The sequence below is a fragment of the Myxocyprinus asiaticus genome, chromosome 6, assembly GCF_019703515.2.
Source record: "Myxocyprinus asiaticus isolate MX2 ecotype Aquarium Trade chromosome 6, UBuf_Myxa_2, whole genome shotgun sequence".
Lineage (NCBI taxonomy): Eukaryota > Metazoa > Chordata > Actinopteri > Cypriniformes > Catostomidae > Myxocyprinus > Myxocyprinus asiaticus.
This window is the reverse complement of record NC_059349.1, coordinates 37,208,601-37,230,906: the sequence shown is the minus strand read 5'-3', so window position 1 is coordinate 37,230,906 and position 22,306 is coordinate 37,208,601. Positions and strand designations below refer to the sequence as shown.

Below are 22,306 nucleotides of genomic sequence, written 5' to 3'. Positions count from 1 at the left end.
ATACAATCAGGTTTTTTTTAATAGGGATGTGTGATATATGGTATTGGGGACCTTATAAGTATCAACCATCATTTTTTTATCATCATTATCAGCAAGCAGTTAATATCAGACCTTAGTTTTTCTTATTCAAACTAATTATTTTTGTATTTGTTTTGTATTTCAGATTTCACTTGCATTGTGAGGACCTACAGAGCTGAGATACTCTTTATTTGTGTTCAGTAGAAGAAAGAAACTCACAAAAAAATATTAAGGATATTAATACAAAAATAGGTCAAGTGGGCACAGTCAATGAGTGTACACAGTAATACATTCACACAAATATCTTAATCTTATTTTAAAAATCCAGTTTATGATATTTGAATATATCGGATTATAGGCCCTACTCTTCTGATGTCAAAACATAAACGGTCATTGGCACATTGGATAATCTAGTAAGAACAGCAGTAATGGTGTTTAAATGCGACGTGAAACCGGGATATTGAGCAAAAATCCTTAAAAAGGAAACCTGTTTAAGGCAACAACAACAAAAATTTTTTTTTTTACAATATTTACAAGGTGTCAGGTTAAATGCTACATGCACTGGTTGCTTCATTAAAACCATGTTAATATGACATTTGAAATCATCGGATTATACTCTTTTGATGTCAAAACAAACAGTCATGTGCACAACACTTGCACACATCGGATAACCTGGTGAGCACGGCGGTAAACATCTTAAACGGTTTTCCTTTATCGGGGTATAAGATCATAAATGGTTTAGACAAAAAACTATTGGCACATGTAGATTTTTGCTCAAAATCCCAGTTTCACGGCGGTAAAGGGGTTAAAATGCGATGTGAAACCAGGATACTGGGCAAAAATCTATGTGTGCCAATCGTTTTTGGCTTGAACCATTTATGACCTTTCCTCGATAAAGAAAAACTGTTTAAGACGTTTACATGACCTTACAGGTTGCCAGCTTATTAAACATAATCAGTGTAAGAAATGTGCATGTAAACGCGTGCTCATTGAGGACCCATTTACAGAACTCTATCCAAAATAACTTTGTCCTCCAATATTTTAAAGAATCTCCATTATACTTGGGAAAATTCTCTGTGAAACTCATAAAAAGCAGATATGAAAATAACCCCTAAATGCTTCCCAAGATCCCAAGCACCTTACACGGAGAAAGAAAAGCACCATGGAGGTATGTAGAAACCATCAGCCATTACGCAGACAGGCTTATTTATGCCAAACTAGCGTTAAATCTCCAGAGCTTAACTTTTAATGGGGTCCAGTCATTTGTTACAAGCACTAATCAGTGATGGCAAGAGCAGCAAACAGTGGCCCCTGAGGGCATATTCCACTATTTCACAGTCAAACGGGCTCACAGTACAGCACTCTTGAATGACACCAAAGCCACAGTTCCCCATCCGATGGCTCCTATCGTTAGCAACGTAGACCCAGTGTGAGCTTTTTCATTACACGTTTGGACAGTCTGGCAGGACTAGAGGCTCACAATGGCTTTATCACCAGGAAATGAGGGAGATTCTGCACTTTGTCCACCCTGGGTGGTCTAAACCTCAAATCCTGAGCCTGGCTGTACAATTTAAGTCACCAAACAGCCCAAGTCACTGCCTTCTCAGAGTTGTAGCATTGCAAATTTGTGGAAACAACATGCCTTTTCACACTTATAGTGGAAAAACACTGTTAGGTTGAATTAAATTTGCTATGATGATGCAACTCTAAACAAATTCACCATGAGCTGCTAATACCCTCTCAAAGGGAAAAAAGCAGCCATAGACAGATGACAACTGGAGTTACATGAACAGCAGAACTGCAAAGGTTGTTATAAACACAAATTTCCTACACTGAGATCATACCTTCCAGAGAAAAACAACAGGTTCTAAGCAGATAGCTTGCTTTCCTTCCAGCCCCCTACATTCGGATTGGTATAATTTGGACCATCTGGTCCCTTTTCAGAAATGACACGTTCTTTGATGGAGTTTGGGGGAAAAGCCTGTGAGGGATGAGAGATAAGGACCCCTGAGCCCAGGAACCATTAGGCTGTTCCCTTTCCCACACTACTAGCACTCATTGTCTCCCCTCATTCGAGGAATTGAGGAAAAAAGAGAGAGGAGATGGGAAAGTGACAAAGAGAAGAAGAAAACAACTCCAAAGTTTTGGCTCTTGTCAAGTAAATCAGGGTCATTTGGTCATCTTATTTAACATACTGTATGCTAAATGCCCATTATCTCTGAGTAAAACAAGCTTTTCCTGACTGATAAATTATTTATGGCAACCTTTAAGGAAGTCAGTATTAAGAGTGCAACTCTGAGAGTGTTGCGTATTCTGGAAAACAGAAGGCCAGCTCCTGTAAAGCAGACATGAGGCCAGCATATGAATTTTGCTGCATTACCAGCTCAAAGCAAATGAAAACAGCCATTAGGGTCTGTAGTAGCCTTAGTAGCTTATTTGTGCACAATTTGATCACATAAGGACTGAAATCGAAAACAAGCACTGTGGATTCCTTCTTTCTAGTGAGGGAGGAAATAGGGCACGATAGGAAATAGGGCCATTCACGAATTCAAGTTAATGAATTACCGTCTGTTGCAGTTTATCAGATGAAAAGGAAATTCTCACCATCCACAATTTGTTGAGCATTTTGAAGAAAACCATTATCTGAAATCCATTTTGTCCTTTCAAGAATTTCTGAAGAGAAACATGGACACAATGCCTGCTCAATAACAAGCTACAATGAGACAGTTTGGCAAAACTGCGTAGTTGAAGCAAGCTTTTTTTATGCTGTATACACCTCAGTTAGTACATTTCCATGCATAGTTCTAATCATGCTACAGGTTTTTGCATAGTCAAGCTACAGTCTTCAATGGTGTGTCTAAGTATACATGACACAATGCATAATCAATTATTTAAAGGGAGGACGTCAGCTGAGGAATACATGCAGTGTGTCACCTATCGCATGCTTTAAAACGTCGAGGTCAATAGTGGTCCGATTAACGTGTATACATACTGGACGAGGCCACGCTACAACCACTTTATCGAGATATGTTAGTCTGACATCGCAAACATCGGACTGGTAAATTTTCACTTGGACTAAAGTGTTTGCATGATATTTTTACAAAGATAAAGTATTGTTTTAATTAGACTGAAATCAAACTTTTAAAGTGCATGTATGTGTTTACATGCACACAATGCACTGATAGCTCCCAAAAGACACCTGCATTCTCACCAAATGTTGCCACGGTCACGTAATTTTCATGAGATCAGTCTGGTTAAGAGAGATTAAATGTCTTTCAATCTATTTAGAGATCAACTAAAGAGGTTTCAGTGAGTTAAATGTAATATTGATGACATGTGAAAAAAAAAAACCTAACAGGGTTATTATAGATTGAGATTATTTAGTTTTTGTTTCTATTTTATATTCAATTTGTCATTCCAGTTTAGTTTACTCAGTGTTTTCTTGCTTCAGTTTAGTTCATTATTATTTAGCTTTAGTATTTGTTGGCCACCAAAGCGTTTACTGGTATCATTTAAATATGTCTAACGTCATTAATTTCTCAGGACAGTCTTGTGTTACCTTCATCTAATGGCATTTTCATGTTTAATGAAGATGGACTGTAAATGTTTCACATTTTGTGATAAGGGATGCTCCGATCAGGACTTTTACAGCCGATACTGATCACCTATCTTCTTGTCACCTCATCGGCCGATACCGATCCTGATACCGATCATTTCACCTTTTATCAAGATCTTTGTCATAACTGGCTATATGTAAGCTTTCTGCACACTGTCAATTTTAATAGAATTTTCCTCTTCCCAGTAATATCACTTTGCCTAGTTTTTGCTGACAAAAAAGTTTAAATGCTTATTCAAAAAGATTTTAAAACAAGTATAGGCTAACAAAATATTCTCTATATTAAGAGAGATAGCCCTATAAAAAAAAATGAAGCTTAGTGTCAAACTGAAGACAAACTGATAATCCATAGGTACAATTAATGTGACATTGATTAATTGTCATTATTTAATATAATTATTATTATTCCTTATTTTATTTCTATTTTATTGTTGCATTATATTTAATACATTATATTATGGTATCTTAATACTGTATAAAGAATTATTATATTTATAAATTCCTTCCCCGCCTTTTCATTTAGTTGAATGATTGTATTAATAATTCATTTTTCACTTGTTGCTGCTTGAACTTTAATGAGGGGAACACGCGCTCTCTCATGAAGGCAAGAGATGAAAAGAAAGTGGAGAAAGAGCGCATGTTTCAGAACTCAAATGTGCTATATTGTTAATGCCATTTAATCGGGATATATTTAATATTCATAGATGTTTGAATTACACCACATCTTGTTACTCGCATTATTACTGAGATGCCTATTCCCGGCAGAGACTGAGAAGCTGCAACCATGAACGATAATAAGTTTCACAGCTCGCACTGTTTTCCCTTTGCCTTGTCACGTGTGAAACGCCACATTAACAGTACAGTACACAAGAATTTCATATTTGCCATACCTCTCCCACTGCAACGTTCTTAACTGCTGAATCAAGTTTGCTGTCTTACAGCACTATTGCCAGTATTCCCCACACTCCATGCTGCCATGAATGTACTGCTCAAGTCTTGAAGGAGCCACGTGTCTTTTGCAACATGAGCGATCGGTTTATCTGATCGGCTAAATTACCGATCAAGTCATAGGATGTGAATATCGGCCGATACTGAACGGTGGCCGATCGATATGAAATATCGAGATATGAAAAAGTATTTTTGATTAGTTTTTTCCAAACAAGACTGTTTTTTTTTTTTTTTTGTTAAAGATAATAAAGCTGCCTCTTAACTGAAATGTATTCTTACAGAATACTGGGGATCAAATTAGAGCACAGTATGACACAATGTACCTAATTTATGATCACAATCCCTATGGGCTCTTTCTGCCTTTTAATTAGGCCAATATAAAACAGGCAGCATCAATAACATGCCTATGTTTCCAAAAATAGTACATTAACCTTCCCTTTCTTCAAACCACTACACTATTTGCCTGTACAAGTTCAGATGCCTATGTTTCCAAGACTTCATTAGCCATGGTCTGGCTGATGATTCACGTTTCTCAGTCTCATCACATTCTTTGAGGGTATAAGGCCAGCCAGAACTGGCTAATAAAGAAAGAGTGCAGACGTCCATGATCACATCTGATCTCTGGGACACAGAACTGCTCAATTCTAAATCTTCCCTGCTCATCTCTCCTCACCCCCTCAGAGTCTGCTAGGCCAGGCCAAATCTCCCCGCTCTCATTGAACTCTGAGCATCATCAAGTTAAGACATGCCTGCTTCCTCCTCGACCATCCCAACGAAGGCAGAATAAACATAAAAGCCATCAAAGCACATAAAATAAAAGCTTATGGCTGAGACCCAGACTTCTTGTGGGTTCCCACCTACTGAGTCGCTTTGAAAAAAGAGAAAGAACTGCAGAGCACATATAAAATAAACACAAATGAACAACTGTGAGATTTTAGCCTTAGTTCTTTGTACAAGGTACAAAAGAGATGATGTGTGTGAGTGTGTGCATGTATGTATGTCCATTTCAGACCATCATTAGTGACCATCAATGCTGGGTAATTACAGATTTAGGATGTGTATCTGTCACTCAGGATGCCTTTGCTCTCACAAGCAAAATCACTGGACAAACATTCTCAAGACACTAGATAAGGCCTTGACAAATCCTTAAAAGAGAAATCTTCAGGCTGGGTATTCTATTCAAATTTGATTTGATTTGATTAAATTCTGATTCATTTGGGTACATCTCATTTATACTGTACATTTGGCTTAAACATGAAAGAAATTATCTCACAATTAATGCTGTAAATTATATAGGGAACCTTAAAATTGTACATGGCGAAGATATTCATAAAAAAAAATTTAAAAAAAAATAACAATAGGGACCAAATTAGTCAGTCCACTTGCTATTTATTTAAAAAAATATACCCTAATAATTAACACAATTCAAAACTGAATAAAACTTTCAAAATTGATCATGGGATTTTAAGAATCAATGTTGGGATTGTTCAGTTAAAGTTTGTGCTTAATCTGAAAATCAATATTTTTACCCAGCCCAGTAAAACGTGTAATTTACTGCAAAACTTAATGGAACTGAAATACGTTTGAGAGGCCTGACCCGGCTGGACATTTTAATATTGGCTCAACCATTGCCTTGAGTTTGGGGTGGGACTACCTGTTTGTCTGAACAAAGATGGGGGAGTTTTTGCAACTAAATTTCCATTGCAAGCACCACTATTACTAATACTTACAGTTAGGGAGCACATAATCAAGGCAGACAGCCTAAAATATAGTAGGAGCCTGAAAACCGTGTACCAAAACACTTTTCACACCATTTCAACAAGAAAAATCTAAATCAACATAAAAGAACTAAAGTTAATTTGAAGTAAAGAAGACTGAGTGAACGGCCCTGGTATAGGCTATGTGCTAGCAAATGGGTTCTAATTAGTCAAGTGCGTGATAGGGACATTAAAAGAGAAATCACTTCCTGGTTCATTATCCAAAAGCAAATGTCTTACTGACACACTGATTACTAACACATACTTATTACTTCCATTCGGCTATGATGAATATTAATCGGTAGTGTAGTCTTTTACTTAGGTATGAGAGGCTGCATAGGTCAAAGCTTGCTGGAACCCTACTAATTAGTTAAGTTGGTGCTCTTTTCCCACAGCCAACAACCTCCTCCTGCAACCCATTCGTTTTGCTTAGGCTGGCAGAAATTCAATGATTCGTGTAATGCACACAACTTCACCCTAGTAGAGGGGCCAGTCCATGCCAAGTCCATAACAGAGGGTTATTTTTGTATGAATAATTGTGTAAAATCCATCTGGGGACATTAGATTTTCCAAGCAATTTGGTTTGTTCTTAAGTTTGATTACTACATTCAACATTTGTGCTCGAGTGTTTATGAATCATGTTATTTATTTAACTATTAACACATGATGTGCAATAAATCTTTAAAAGCAATTTTCAACCATTCAGGGTGCGAGGTACCATCCAAACCACAATGGGTGCTTTCCTTTGACCCTTACCCAGAAAATTATATATAACTGTCCTTTGTCTGACTGTCATTGTTGGATATTTTGGACAACAAGTTTAAAATATTTACCATTATCTATTGCAGTAGACAGATGTGTAACTTTCTAAAAAAACATAATTTTGGTATAAAAAAATAAAATGATTATATTCTTGTTTTTAAATAAAAACAACATCTATGTGATTTCATAATTCATGCACCAGGGGGATAAAACATGAACAAATAAAATAATTTTGCCAATATAAGATCAAAATCAAATCTCTTTGTATGTGCATTAAAAGGAATATTCCGGGTTCAATAAAAGTTGAACTCAATCGGCAGCATTTGTGGTATAATGTTGATTACCACCAAAAAAAAAAAACAAAAAAAAAAAACGTTTCCCTCCTTTTCTTTAAAAAAAGCAAAAATATAAGTTACAGTGAGACACTTATACAATGGAAGTAAAATGGAGCCAGTTTTTGGAGGGTTTAGAGGCAGAAATGTGAAGCTTATAATTTTATAAAAGCACTTACATTAATTCTTCTGTTAAAACACACATAATTTGAGCTCTAAAGTTGTTTAAATAGTCATTTTTATGGTTTTAAGGGTTTGTTGACATAACATCGTCATGGCATCGAAGTTGTAAAATCAGCTATAACTTTACACAGAAAAGGTTAGTAAGTGATTTTATCACACTAATATCACGTTAACACACATTTTGTTTATGTGTCGTAGCTATACTTCTGAAATAGTGAGTGTTTTAATATTTACGGGATGGGGCCCATTCACTTCCATTGTAAGTTCCTCACTGGAACCCAGGTTTAGCTTTTTTTTTTAAAGAAAAGGAGGGATGAGTGGAAATTAGTTTTTGTGGTAATCAATATTATGCCACAAATGCTGTCCATTGAGCTTAACTTGTATTGAACCCGAAATATTCCTTTAAATGTACTATTTTTTCAAGAATAAGACAGTAGCTTTGAGCCATCCCAGCAAACACAGAACGTTTCCATATTGTTAGAATATGGTTCCCATTTGGTTATTTCATGGGAAACAACTAACGTTCTTTTTGTTTTATAACAATAAACTAACATTCCCAGAACGTTGCAGAGATGTTAGTTAGGACAAGGAAGAGTGACTATCGCCCAGAGTGGCAGATTTGAAAACGCCTTTAGCCAACAGGACAGGGTGTTGTGATTTATTGATATAATAAGGGAAACTAAAAGCGCCAGATGTCTCACCTCAGTGCTAATCAAAGAGTGCACGAGAGCACAATACATAAAAGTACTGCGCTCGTGCGCCGTTTCCATGACAGCAAAGAAAAGGGTTTCCTCCTCGTGCAGCACGAAAACAAACACGAACACAAAGATGCTTACCCAGGTGAAGGGTCAGATTGATGGCGTGCGGGTACTGGATGCCTGCTAACATGGTCTGACTTTGCCACCAGGTGGTATCCGCTTGGTTGTTGTAATCGGTGAGATAAGCAGCGCCGTGATGCTGCCTGGGGTCTCCTGCGTCGCAAATGTGGCATGATTTTGTGACCCCCGTAACCCCGGTCTGTACACAGTACTCTTCAGGGGGTGAACCACAAGTGTTGGTGGACACCACGGTTACATTAAAAGCGGCGTTAACAAACTCCGGCATGCAGCGTTGAGGCCGATTGGATTCGCCTATACATTCATCCATTGCTCCATGACTGCACGCTGCCCACAAAGTCAATAATGAAAAGTGAAGTAGCAACATTGTGTCCTTTCGTTAATGCGACTTCAAATACCTTCACTGTCTTGATCCCTTAAATCCTAGCAGCCTTTAAAAGCTTGCGGCAACTCGCCAGCTACCGTGATTGCAGATTTATAAATAAAATCATGCGGAAAACTGTGGGCTTCTCCCCCCCAAAAAAGCGACCGTTACGTCTTAAAGTCCTCGTTGCTCTCGACTTCTCTCTTGCGACTTACCACTTTATTACCGCTTACTAACCAACGCCATGGAAGAAAAAAAGTTTTGGAGAAAAGGAACTGTGTCCGACAACACCCTGGCAGCTAGTGCGCAAGTCAAAGAACTTTCCAAAAAAAAAAAAAATCCCTAATTCTACTTCCGCCTGAAGGATGCTTTGATGGACCGCCGACCCCGCTAAACAAGGCATGTCCGACTGGACAGGGATACGTGATGGGCGTGGCGTACGTGTTGTGGGCGTGGTCTCTGCCTTTTCCAAATGGTCAGTTTCGCAGTCAACTCCAGGAGTGGGCGGGGACAGAATTTCATACCTCATACATTCCCAACGAAGCGATTCATAAACAGACATATTTAGCCCTTGAAACTAAGCCTTAATTCGTCATCAACAATTCTGAAGAAACGAATTTTAGTCTGATTCACCACACCACTTTATTAAGTAAAAAGCATTGTAATAGCAATTTCAATTTCAGTATTAATGTACTTTATTGACATGATTGTTTCAATATACAGAATAAAAGCGGTGATTTTTTTTTTATATAAATAAAAATAATGACAGATAAAATAAAATAAGGTGTCAGCTATGGTAATATAAATATTAGTATGAGCAATATACAATAAAATAAAAATCAACAAGACATTAAAGAACAAAGAATGCTGTTACAGATCTACATAGAAGCTCTTTATTACGTAGATCAAAACAATATCACTCCTTAGAAGCCGTCCAAATGAGAAATGCAAGCACACTTACATTTTATTCAATGTAAACATTTCTATGACCTCTACCTTCAAATTTTTCTAGTTGTATCTTCAAAGAGACATAGTTTTTGAATGAATCTCCAGTGCTATGAATAACCAGGAGAAGATAGCTGTTGCATTATTAGCAGTGGGGTCAAAGAGCAAGGTTATATTTACTCCAGGCAAGGGTGTAACCGAAAACTTTAAATTGCTGAGCGTTTACGTTTTTGTGGACTGTTTAGTAATATTCTACCAACAGTGTTTCAAAGATTTAATATATAACCCCCCCCCCCAAAAAAAAGGTTCCCCCACACCTTTTCGTTCTAAAAAACGTTCAGGTGGAGCATAAATCTTTCAGCAGAGACTTTAACAAGAAAGATAATTTTAGAATTTTGAAGTATGCACATTTATTGAAAGCAAATATGTCTGAGACTAAATTATTTTCCACAATAATAAAATAAACCTTAATAAATTTAAAAATAAAAAATAAAAAAATAACAAAGTTCACAGCTTAATTACCCACAAAACTCAGTATAAACCAGATAAATGCTGGTATTTGGCCTCCTTTCTCAATGTATGGTATATTAACAGTTCAAGTTAGCATACTCTGTGGATTGATTGGAAAGTGAGGCCTGGAGTACTATATTATCTGAAATGGTATGTGTGCTGATACAACAGATAAGACACTGTACCTGATACTCTGCATGAGCCTAATGAGTGTCTCAGATTGCCAGCAAGCAGAATGGTCATCATCAGATTGAGTTAAGACATTCCTTAAGATAATGCAATTATGATTTAATCAAAGGGTTTTACTTGGTGATCAAAGAACTCTGGTGTTTTCAACTGATTAATTGCTTTAATTGACATCTTTCTAACATAAGATAAAATCAGCTCTGTTGGAAGCAGCTCAGAAAAGTTATGCTTTACAAGACTAACAAAGCTGTTCAAATTATCCCTACAAAAACACATAACAACAGGCTTATATGATTACTACTTGTCCTTATTTAGGGTTGGGTGGGTTACTTTTAAAATGTATTCCACTACAGATTACAGAATACATGCTGTAAAATGTAATTTGTAACGTATTCTGCTAGATTACTCAAGGTCAGTAACGTATTCTAAATACTTTGGATTACTTCTTCAGTACTGGTAAATTTGTTCACTTGTTTTAACTATAAAAACTCTGCCAGTACAGTAAGACAGAATACACATGTTAAAAATACATTCTCTGAAAAACCTAAATATCTTATGCAGTGTTGTTTCTAAAACAAGATAAATCTAATTGATCTTGTTTTAAGGATTTTTAGATATTTTCAAAAAAAAAAAAAAAGAAAAAGGTTTTTGCCCTAATATCAAAGGTCTTACAAGAGAAAAGAAAGGAATGATCTAACATGGATTTTCTTGATAAAAAAATAAATATGATTGTGCCTGGTAACAGGTGCATATAAAATGGCTAGAAATAGCATTTTAGCTTAGCATAAAGCTAAATGTTCACATGACAATTTACACAAGGTTTATTTCTATTTCTGCTGTCCCAAACTTACTTCAAACTTACTTCTCTGTCTGTTCGTATGAATGTAACACATCATAAGAAAGTGTTTCATCGCTGTTCATATGCACATTGGTCACTTATAGGTTAACTGTTTTCCAAATGAATAGACTAAATATTAAATGAAACAAATGACATTAAAATGCAAAGTAATCTCTTCAGTAATCAAAATACTTTTTGAATGTAACTGTATTCTGATTACCAACAATTTAAATGGTATGTAGTGGAATACAGTTACTAATATTTTGTATTTTAAATACATAATCCCGTTACATGTATTCCATTACTCCCCGACCCTGTCCTTTAGCTGTAACTCCAAAACAAAGAGTATCACTTTTCGGAACATTCAGAATGAAGAGTCTTCACATCTAACAATACTATAAAACCTCTGACCTTGAGCAATGAGCTCTATGCTATACTTCTGTCTATCCATCAATACATGCAGGAAAGGGGAAATGAGAGTTAGACGTATATATGTCAAAATGAGAAATGTGTGTCAACACACTGTCAAGTAGTCATTCCAGCCCCTCATACAGAGACGGTGCCCTGTTGCTTCAAGCTCAGGCATGCCGATGATGTGCATTGTCTCATTTATTTTTACCTCTAAAACTTTGAATTCATTCATCAGCAATTGTTCTCTAAGGGGGCTTAGTTTCTTTACATACAGGAGGAGGAGGAGGAGGTATGTATCCAAGGTATGTACCCCGCAACATAACCTAGAGGCTAAGACTTTGTTCCCACCAAAGATATTCATGCCTTCTCTGGAATTTTTGTTATGGTACAAGATTGGCTTTATTGGGTGAATCAGATCTGAGGCCTATGTAAAGACTACAATGCTAAAGTAAATAAATAATAAAAAAAAAAACAGCTAAGTTTGTAAAAACATTAGGAAACCCAGAAAGAAATAAAGAAAAACAAGATTAAATATAGCTGCGAGCAGCAATTAACGGGGTTCAAGCGGTTTAAGGCCTTTAAGCACATGCGTAAAAAGGTATTATGTTTTATTTGGCAAGCATATAACCACCTAGATCATAGATGGAATAGACCATTTACAAACAATACAGGCAATTTACTAAGGAAATACATGGTTTTGAAAGCTTTTTAAAACTCATAGTGCCACCTATGGTCCGATCTCCATAAAAGTCTGTATGCTTGTTTAGAATCATATGTCACATGTGCTCAGCTAATTTCATGAAGTTCTGAGTTTTTGTTTTGGAATTATGGGCTTATTTGTACACTTCACCACGGCCATTTTCTAAATGACACTGTTATAGCTACCAAAGGGTAAAGGGTGTCCGATTTCTTTCAAATTTCTCACAGACCTCTAGAGCCAGGAGTTGAACAGGCCCACCGAGTTTTGTGCCGATCGGCCTCCGGTAACCTTGTCTAATAGGTGCTCAAATTTCATTGGCCGATGGCGGCCATGTTTTTTGAGATACGCCAATGTCCTCATAGACAGCTATCAGGTGATATATATTACTTGTGTTTTTTCACAACACTGCATTATATACAACTATTAACACCTACAAAAATCGTGATAGCACCACCTAGTAGCCAATTTTTTTTAAACTTTGCACAACCCTCTCAGACCAAGAGTCAAATAGGTCCACCAAGTTTCGTTCCGATCGGTCATTGTTAACCTTGTGTAATAGCTGCTGAAATTTGATTGGCCGATGTCGGCCATGTTTTTCAACATATGTGAATATCCATATAGACAATGATGGCAGCTGAGACAAAGACAATGAATGCAAATTTTGAAGTCAATAGGATTAACTGTTTCATAGTTACAGCCAATTTCATGTTTTTTTTTTTGGTATTATAGCACCACCACCATATGGCAAAACCGCGCCAACTTTTCTGGGCGACCAAAGATTGACCTCTTACCTAAGCATGCCAAGATTGGTGAAGATATTTCATTTCCTTTATAGCCATTTACGTAAAACTGGCCACTCCTACTTCCAATGTTTTCGCATACCATAGCTAGCTGGAGTCGAAAGTTCAAACTTTTTTTGTTAACTTTTGATACTGAGATTCCATAGAATCGTTTGGCACTGGTTTGGTCCTGATCGGACGAGATCTGTAGGTTTTATGAAAAATCCAAGATGGCGGAAAATCAGAGATACACGTTTTGTTTGGTTTGAGCCAAGGATTCCAATGGTATAAAGCACTTGAGTCTACGACAAATGGTCTAGAAATTATGATCAGTTTTATGCCCAATCAGTTTTATGGCAGAATAATAATAATAATAATAATAATAAAAATCGTAACAATTACAATAGGGTTTCAGCGCTAAGCGCTTGAACCCCTAAAAATGCAATTTATTAACGCATCAACACAACAGTATTTACAGGTTAGGTCAGTCGAGCACACATTTTCATTAACAAGCAAACAAACGAACAAATAAACAATTCAATAAATATGTAATCTTTGAATGCAACATTCATAACCTACTATGCGGTTTTAAGACTCCCTCTATTGGTATTTACTAGCAAGCGCCACCATTCTAAACCAAAGAAATCCAGATGAAGGTCAGATATGAGATTAACCCGATATATATATATATATATATATATATATATATATATATATATATATATATATATATTAAATAATCGTCTAGGCTACTCGAATTGTTAACTAAATTTTGTAACTTTGTGCGATTTTATTATTTTTATTATTGGATTTAATTAATAATAATATTAATATTATTAATAATAAAAAAGAAAAATACAAAATTTTTGTCAAATGAAAAATCACAGTGGTATGTTATTTCTTAAGCAAAAAGATTGCTTCGCGCTCGTGCAGCAAAAATCTTTGCAAAAAAATTGTGATAAAAATAACTATAATTTTGCAATATAACCGATGATAATAAAAGACCGATAAAAATAAATCAGGTAACGTAAAGCTAACGGCTCAACTTAGGGAGTCAATGCATTAAGGAAAGAGGCCTGTATGAATAAAGTGAGTTTACAGAACTAAACTTACCTGAGATTATTACAGCTGCTTTCAGTTATTTGCGAATGTTGCCACACAGAAAATTAATATATCTGTTTATTATATTAATATAGGCGGAGGGTTCACAAGTGATCATGCTGAAAGCTCATGCTGGAAGAGTTGAATTTGACCACGTAACATTTGTTGGCGTCTTTGGCCCATCAGTTGAACTGTCAGCAGTTTTACATTTGCCAGTGAGATATGACTGATTACAAACAATACCGAATTTATGACTCAAGTAAAGGCCTACTGCTGCTTCAAATGGTCTTTAGAAAAAGGGATAGTTCAGCCAAAAATTAAAATTCTCTCATCATTTTCTCACGCTCATGCCATCCCAGATGCATATGACTTTCTTTCTTCTGCTGAACACAAAATAAAAATTTTATTTTCAATGCAAGTAAATGGTGGCCAGAAATTTGAAGGTCCAAAAAGCACAAAGACTGCATAAAAGTAATCCATAAGACTCCAGTGGTTAAATCAATATCTTCAGAAGCGATATGATGGGTGTGGGTGAGAAACAGATCAATATCAAAAGTCCTTTTTTGCTATAAATTCTCCTCCCTGCCTCGTAGGTGGCGATATGCACAAAGAATGTGAATTGCCAAAAACAAAAGATGAATGTGAAAGTAAAATAGACTTAATTATTGATTTGTTCCTCACCCACACCTATCATATCACTTCTGAAGATATGGATTAAACCACTGGAGTCATATGGATTACTTTTATGCTGCCTTTATATGCTTTTTGGAGCTTCAAAGTTCTGGCCACCATTCAGTTGCATTGAATGGACCTACAGAGCTGAGATCATTTTCTAAAAATCTTCATTTGTGTTCAGCAGAAGAAAGAAAGTCATACACATCTGGGATGGCACGAGGATGAGTAAAGGAGAGAATTTAAATTTTTGGGTGAACTATCTCTTTAAAAAACATTCCAGACCACTTGAGTGACAGAGGTTTTGATTGATGACCGTTTCTCATAGGTGAACACCATATGAGGGAACATCCCAGTCATTGTAGGAAACAAGGAAACATTTGTTTATAGAAATGTACATCAAAATCCTGATTTAAAAAATGTACACCGATCAGCCACAACATTAAAACCACCTGCCTAATATTGTGTAGGTCCTCCGCCAAAAGAGCATCAACCATCAGTTACTGTAGACTTTGTCAGTTCGAACCAGTCTGGCCATTCTCTGTTGACCTCTCTCATCAACAAGGCATTTCTGTCCACAGAACTGCCGCTCACTGGATGTTTTTGTTTTTGGCACCATTCTGAGTAAATTCTAGGGACTGTTGTAAATGAAGATCCCAGGAGATCAGCAGTTACAGAAATACTCAAACCAGCCTGTCTGGCACCAACAATCATCCATGCGATTATCTAATCAGCCATTCATGTGGCAACAGTGCATAAAATCATGCAGATATGATAACTTAAGCTCTTCAGACAAGAGCTTAAGTTAATGTTCAAATTTGATCTCAGTGATTTCGATTGTGGCATGATTGTTGGTGACAAACGGGCTGGTTTGCGTATATCTGTAACTGCTCATCTCCTGGGATTTTCACCTTTGGGGTGAGAAGAATAGCATCTCAGAATGCTATTGCTATTCTGAGATGCGGGTTGGCACTGTTTTGGCAGCACGGGGGGACTTACACAATATTAGGCAGGTGGCTTTAATGTTGTGGCTGATCGGCATATATATATATATATATATATATATATATATATATATATATGGAATAATGTACATTTTGCTCTTATGGAAAGTAATTGGTACTTTTATTCACCTGTATCACAAGTGGCATTCAACTGATCACAATGTATAGTCACATTATTAACATGAAAAATTACTATTACAATTTGAACTTAAACTACTTCAAAGAGTTCTCATCAAAAAAATCCTCCATGTGCAGCAATGACAGCTTTGCAGATCCTTGGCATTCTAGCTGTCAGTTTGTCCAGATCCTCAGGTGACATTTCACCCCACACTTCCTGTAGCACTTGCCATAGATGTGGCTATCTTGTCGGGCACTTCTCACACACCTTACAATCTAGCTGATCCCACAAAAGCTCAATGGGGTTAAGATCCATAACACTCTTTTTGGATCTTAACCCCATTATCTGTTGTCCAATGTCTGTTTCTTTGCACTCTAACCTTTTCTTTTTGTTTTTCTGTTTCAAAAGTGGCTTTTTCTTTGCAATTCTTCCCATAAGGCCTGCACCCCTGAGTCTTCTCTTTACTGTTGTACATGAAACTGGTGTTGAGCGGGTAGAATTCAATGAAGCTGTCAGCTGAGGACATGTGAGGCATCTATTTCTCAAACTAGAGACTCTGATGTACTTATCCTCTTGTTTAGTTGTACATCTGGCCTTCCATATCTCTTTCTGTCCTTGTTAGAGCCAGTTGTCCTTTGTCTTTGAAGACTGTAGTGTACACATTTGTATGCAATCTTCAGGTTTTTTGGCAGTTTCAAGCATTGTATAGCCTTCATTCATCAAAACAATAAAATAATAATAATAAAAAAATAATAGGGTGCTGTCACAAGAATGCAGACCAGGGCTATTCTGCTTCACAGCTAAGTGGGCCAGATGGAAAAAAATCTCTGGGGACATGCGGGCCAAGTCAGAATATTTTGTTAATGAAAAGCTTCTATCAGATATTGTGTTATAGTCGGCCTATAATATTTGTTCACTACATAAATAAAACATCAAGAGAAAAATTTTCCAGCAAGAAATTCTGAAAAAGAAAAAAGATAACATGAGACAAAAAAATCAACTAAAAAGTGCTTTAAAATTGGTCCATAGCTGAGAAAAGTAAATCAGATTTATACAACAAACAAAAAAAATAAATAAAAATTATTGAACAATAACAGTGAAGTTTGTTATTGATGCAATGATTCAAACTCGAATGTTTTCTTCACCAAATTAATGAATGAAACATTAATTTCTCCTAACTCACTCTTATCAGTCGTCCATGATTTTAGCTAAGTATTATTTGTAGCACAACCTCTGAAAGCATCTAAAAACGCAGCGTTCCCACACGGGACACTGTAAAAACATTGAGACCAGCGACCTCCTTCTAGCGTAAGTTTACATAGGAGAACAATTGAAAAACAGCATGATCAGACACAAAACGCATTTGGTGTGAACAGCCCCTCATGACAAGACAACCTCATGTGGTCCACTGAAAATTTCAAACGGGCCGGATTTGGCCCAGGGGCCACCAGTTGAATAGGCCTGATGTAGACCTTACTTCATCTTTAGATTCTCCATCTGCATGTGGAATAACTGCCTTCATATTGATAACTGAATGCACACGGCAAAACAACATGACAAAACAGATTTATATTTTTCAAGAGACATGTCAACACAATTCAGACCCCACCTCAGTTCCATAGGTATTTCTTCCACACAATGCATGCACTATAAGAGGCCTAGTCCAACACACATATTAGACACTTATTTTCCAGCAGTGTCTGCATGCTGCCAAGCAAAATTAAAAACAGGGATGGAAAATCTGGGGGCGTCATCCAGTAACACGTTGAAACTGTTGGCCGTGCTGTGAGAGCAGGAGGGTGCGGACCACCTGTATGGCAGAATACCTCTACATGCTCAGGTCTTCCATTCATTAAGACAGCTATAAATTATCTGTAACACATCCACTTCTGCTTTTCCAATCACCGGATCTCACACTCTTAACCATTTCTCAACTACGCTCGACTCCATCGTCATAGAAAAATGATATATTATTATTAAATTGAAAATGTGTTTGTTGTTGTTTATATTTTTGCAAGTGTTTATATCATGTCTCAGATGCACAAACACAATTCTAAGTGGTTTGTTTTAGGCTGCAGTATCTTACTCAATCAGAACAAAACTTGGCTGGAATCACACATTGTTGCAAAACTAAGAAGATTGATGTTTCTTTGGTAACTCAAACATTTTAAAAGCACTAAAAGTATTTTCTTAAGCAGGCTGTGCAGAATGTTTAGGTTTTAACCCCTGTGGAGCTCAGTCCTTCTTTTGGGGAGCAGAGTTAGTCTTGAACGTGTGGTCTTGGTCTTGACAGGGGTGTAGAAAGTAGAAATGCTACTGCAGTATGGCTATTATGGTGTTCAAATCTTATTCAATTCAAATTATCTGGGCAAAAACATCATTTCATGAAAGTAACAAAGTTATGACATTTTAATGCTTTAGACATGGATTCATGACATCAAGAGGCAGAAGATTTTCTCATTACAGTGACTTTATCATAGTTTATTTTAAAATAAAAAATGGCGACAACTTGATTTTAGAGTGTTCAAAATGAGCGCTGCATTAAATTCAACATCTCTCTGTAACAAGTTCAAGGAATGAGGAAGCGGGAGATGGCGAATCCAAACTCAAAGGTAAATTTAATATCAACACAAACACGTTCTCTTGCATGCGCAACAGTGTAGCTTCAGATAAATCACTCAACAGGTAAATCACTCAAATAGCTTGTCAGCTAGGCTCTCTCTCCTCACTCTGAGGTCTGGCCCCTTTTTATTTCCCATCTCTCACTGCAAACATAGAAACAGCAATTACCAGCCATTAATCTCAGGTGAAAACCCTTACAACTTCCTCTCTCCCCAGACAAATGCTCGACCACGCCCTTGCCTCTAAATTTATAAAAACGGAGGTTAGACCAACAGGTTTTGGTCTGAATAAGGAGTCCAATCTTGGTCTATGACACCAGCAGCACTCATGTTCCACTGCTTTCCCTCCTTAATGGGAGTTTTTTTTTCTTCATAAAAAGATACACTTTATGCATGGAGATTAAAACTATAGCGATTACCAGTTGTGATGGGTTTCATTTTTAAATACAAATATATTTACCACCCCCCTCCAAAAAATGTAATGTTCCTAATAAAGTTCCTGACGTAGCCTTCTGCTGTTGTAGCTCATCCGCCTCAGGTTTGACATGTTGTGCATGCTGAGATGCGATTCTGCTCACTATAACTGTGCAGAGTGGTTACCTGAGTTACTGTGGCCTTTCTGTCAGTTCGAACCAGTCTGGCCATTCTCTGTTGACCTCTCTCATCAACAAGGCATTTCCGTCCACAGAACTGCCGCTCAATGGATGTTTTTGGCACCATTCTGAGTAAATTCAGACACTGTTGTGCATGAAAATCCCAGGAGATCAGCAGTTACAGAAATACTCTAACCAGCCCATCTGGCACCAACAATCAAACCGCGGTCGAAATCACATTTCCCCCCGTTCTGATGGTTGATGTGAACATTAACTAAAGCTCCTGCCCCGTATCTGCGTGATTTTATGCATTGCTGCCACACAATTGGCTGATTTGCATGAATAAGTAGGTATACATGTATTCCTTAAAAAGTGCTGAGTGTACACGAAGCAACATTTTGAATGAATTTTGTACAGTCAATTTAATCATATTTGTCTCTTTAATCACAGACTGTCAGTCTTTTCTTTTTTTAATCATACTATTATCACCTTTCTCGATCCACTAAATATCTCTAACAAAATGACAGGGCACCACGTTTACCTGACCAGAACAAACATAGTTTACCTGATTCAGCTGAGCTTTCATGCTGGAGATACAAAATGCCTCACTATTATAGTTTCACTTCGTTTTAGTAGTTACCTCACCATATCGTGATGAGGGAGAAAAAAGACCGTAGCCACGCAAGCACAAGACTGTCTACCCCATTTGAACGGAATAATTACGCCAGAAGCAGGACTTGTAACTCAGTAAAATGTCACTACAATCCCTACGGCATAGTACCAAAAATTCACAGAATAATACATATATATACACAGTGCATCCGGAAAGTATTCACAGCGCTTCACTTTTTCCACATTTTGTTATGTTACAGCCTTATTCCAAAATGGATTAAATTAATTGTTTTCCTCAAAATTCTACAAACAATACCCCATAATGACAATGTGAAAGAAGTTTGTTTGAAATCTTTGCAAATTTATTAAAAACCCCCCACACCACACACACACAGCCTTTGACCAATACTTTGTTGAAGCACCTTTGGCACCAATTACAGCCTCAAGTCTTTTTGAGTATGATGCCACAAGCTTGGCACACCTATTTTTGGGCAGTTTCTCCCATTCTTCTTTGCAGGACCTCTCAAGCTCCATCAGATTGGATGGGGAGTGTTGGTGCACAGCCACTTTCAGATCTCTCCAGACATTCTCAAGGACATTCAGAGTTGTCCCGTAGCCACTCCTTTGTTATCTTGGCTGTGTGCTTAGGGTCGTCGTCCTGCTGGAAGATGAACCTTCGCCCCAGTCTGAGGTCCAGAGCGCTCTGGAGCAGGTTTTCATCAAGGATGTCTCTGTACATTGCTGCATTCATCTTTCTCTCAATCCTGACTAGTCTCCCAGTTCCTGCCGCTGAAAAACATCCCCACAGCATGATGCTGCCACCACCATGCTTCACTGTAGGGATGCAATTGGCCAGGTGATGAGTGGTGCCTGGTTTCCTCCAGACAAGACGCTTGCCATTCAGGCCAAAGAGTTCAATCTTTGTTTCATCAGACCAGAAAATTTTGTTTGTTTCTCATGGTCTGAGAGTCCTTCAGGTGACTTTTGGCAAACTCCAGGCGGGCTATCATGTGCCTTTTACTGAGGAGTGGCTTCCGTCTGGCCACGCTACCATACACGCCTGATTGGTGGAGTGCTGCAGAGATGGTTGTTCTTCTGGAAGGTTCTCCTCTCTCCACAGAGAAACGCTGGAGCTCTGTCAGAGTGACCATCGGGTTCTTGGACACCTCCCTGACTAAGGCCCTTCTCCCCCGATCGCTCAGTTTGGCCAGGCTGCCAGCTCTAGGAAGAGTCCTGGTGGTTCCAAACTTCTTCCATTTACAGATGATGGAGGCCACTGTGCTCACTGGGACCTTCAATGCTGCAGAAATTTTTCTGTACCCTTCCCAAGATCTGTGCCTCGATACAATCCTGTCTCGAAGGTCTACAGACAATTCCTTGGACTTCATGGCTTGGTTTGTGCTCTGACATGCACTGTTAACTGTGGGACCTTATATAGACAGGTGTGTGCCTTTCCAAATCATGTCCAATCAACTGAATTTACCACAGGTGGACTCCAATCAAGTTGTAGAAACATCTCAAGGATGATCAGTGGAAACAGGATGCACCTGAGCTCAATTTTGAGTGTCATGGCAAAGGCTGTGAATACTTATGTACATGTGATTTTTTTCGTTTTTTATTTTTAATAAATTTGCAAAGATTTCAAACAAACTTCTTTCACATTGTCATTATGGGGTATTGTTTGTAGAATTTTGAGGAAAATAATGAATTTAATCCATTTTGGAATAAGGCTGTAACATAACAAAATGTGGAAAAAGTGAAGCGCTGTGAATACCTTCCGGATGCACTGTATATGGTGAGCTACATGTTATTAGATTAACGGTTTCATACTGAGTTCGGACTCTGTAGTATGGTCACGGTATCAGAACTGTTGCAGTTGCTGTTTCTTTTCAGATTGTCTGTCAAGATTTTCTGCCGAATCCCAGATGGATTGGATTTCAAAAAGAGTATGTACAGGTGTGGTTATTCTAGGCACAGTCACCAAGATATGAAATGACTCAAACAGTGATAAGATTTTGGTAATATTGACCACCTCCAAGTCATTCATTCAATAGAGATCATTCATTCCCTATTTGGACAACAAGATTGTCACGGTGGCCTCCAAGCTCCACTCTGGGGCACTCTAAACCTGATTACTTTGTCTGAAGTACAAACCTCACCGCCTCATTACCATACAAATGAAAGTATAAATAAATAACTTACAGAATAAATAAATGTGGGAATAAATGTGCAAATAATTAATTGTGGGAATAAATGTATAAAATAAATGTGGAAATAAATACAGTCATGCATTTGGGGGGGGGGTCCACCAAAAACACTGGTAACAACCGCTAGTAGTTGGCAGTATGAACATAGTATTTTTCATTATTTTATAAAAAAACAAAACACAAACAAATAACA

At 37.4% G+C, this 22,306-nt stretch overlaps 1 protein-coding gene across 1 annotated transcript in view; it reads right to left on the bottom strand.

Annotated features, from left to right (window-relative positions):
* The window catches only part of LOC127442208 (laminin subunit gamma-1-like), a 79,629-nt gene extending 70,511 nt beyond the window's left edge, over positions 1–9,118 (bottom strand). Inside the window, exon 1 of the mRNA XM_051700058.1 lies at positions 8,453–9,118. Within this exon, the coding sequence (XP_051556018.1) occupies positions 8,453–8,819 (367 nt within the window). The 5' untranslated portion in view covers positions 8,820–9,118. The remainder of the gene's footprint in view (positions 1–8,452) is intronic.
* Positions 9,119–22,306: the final 13,188 nt, after the last annotated feature.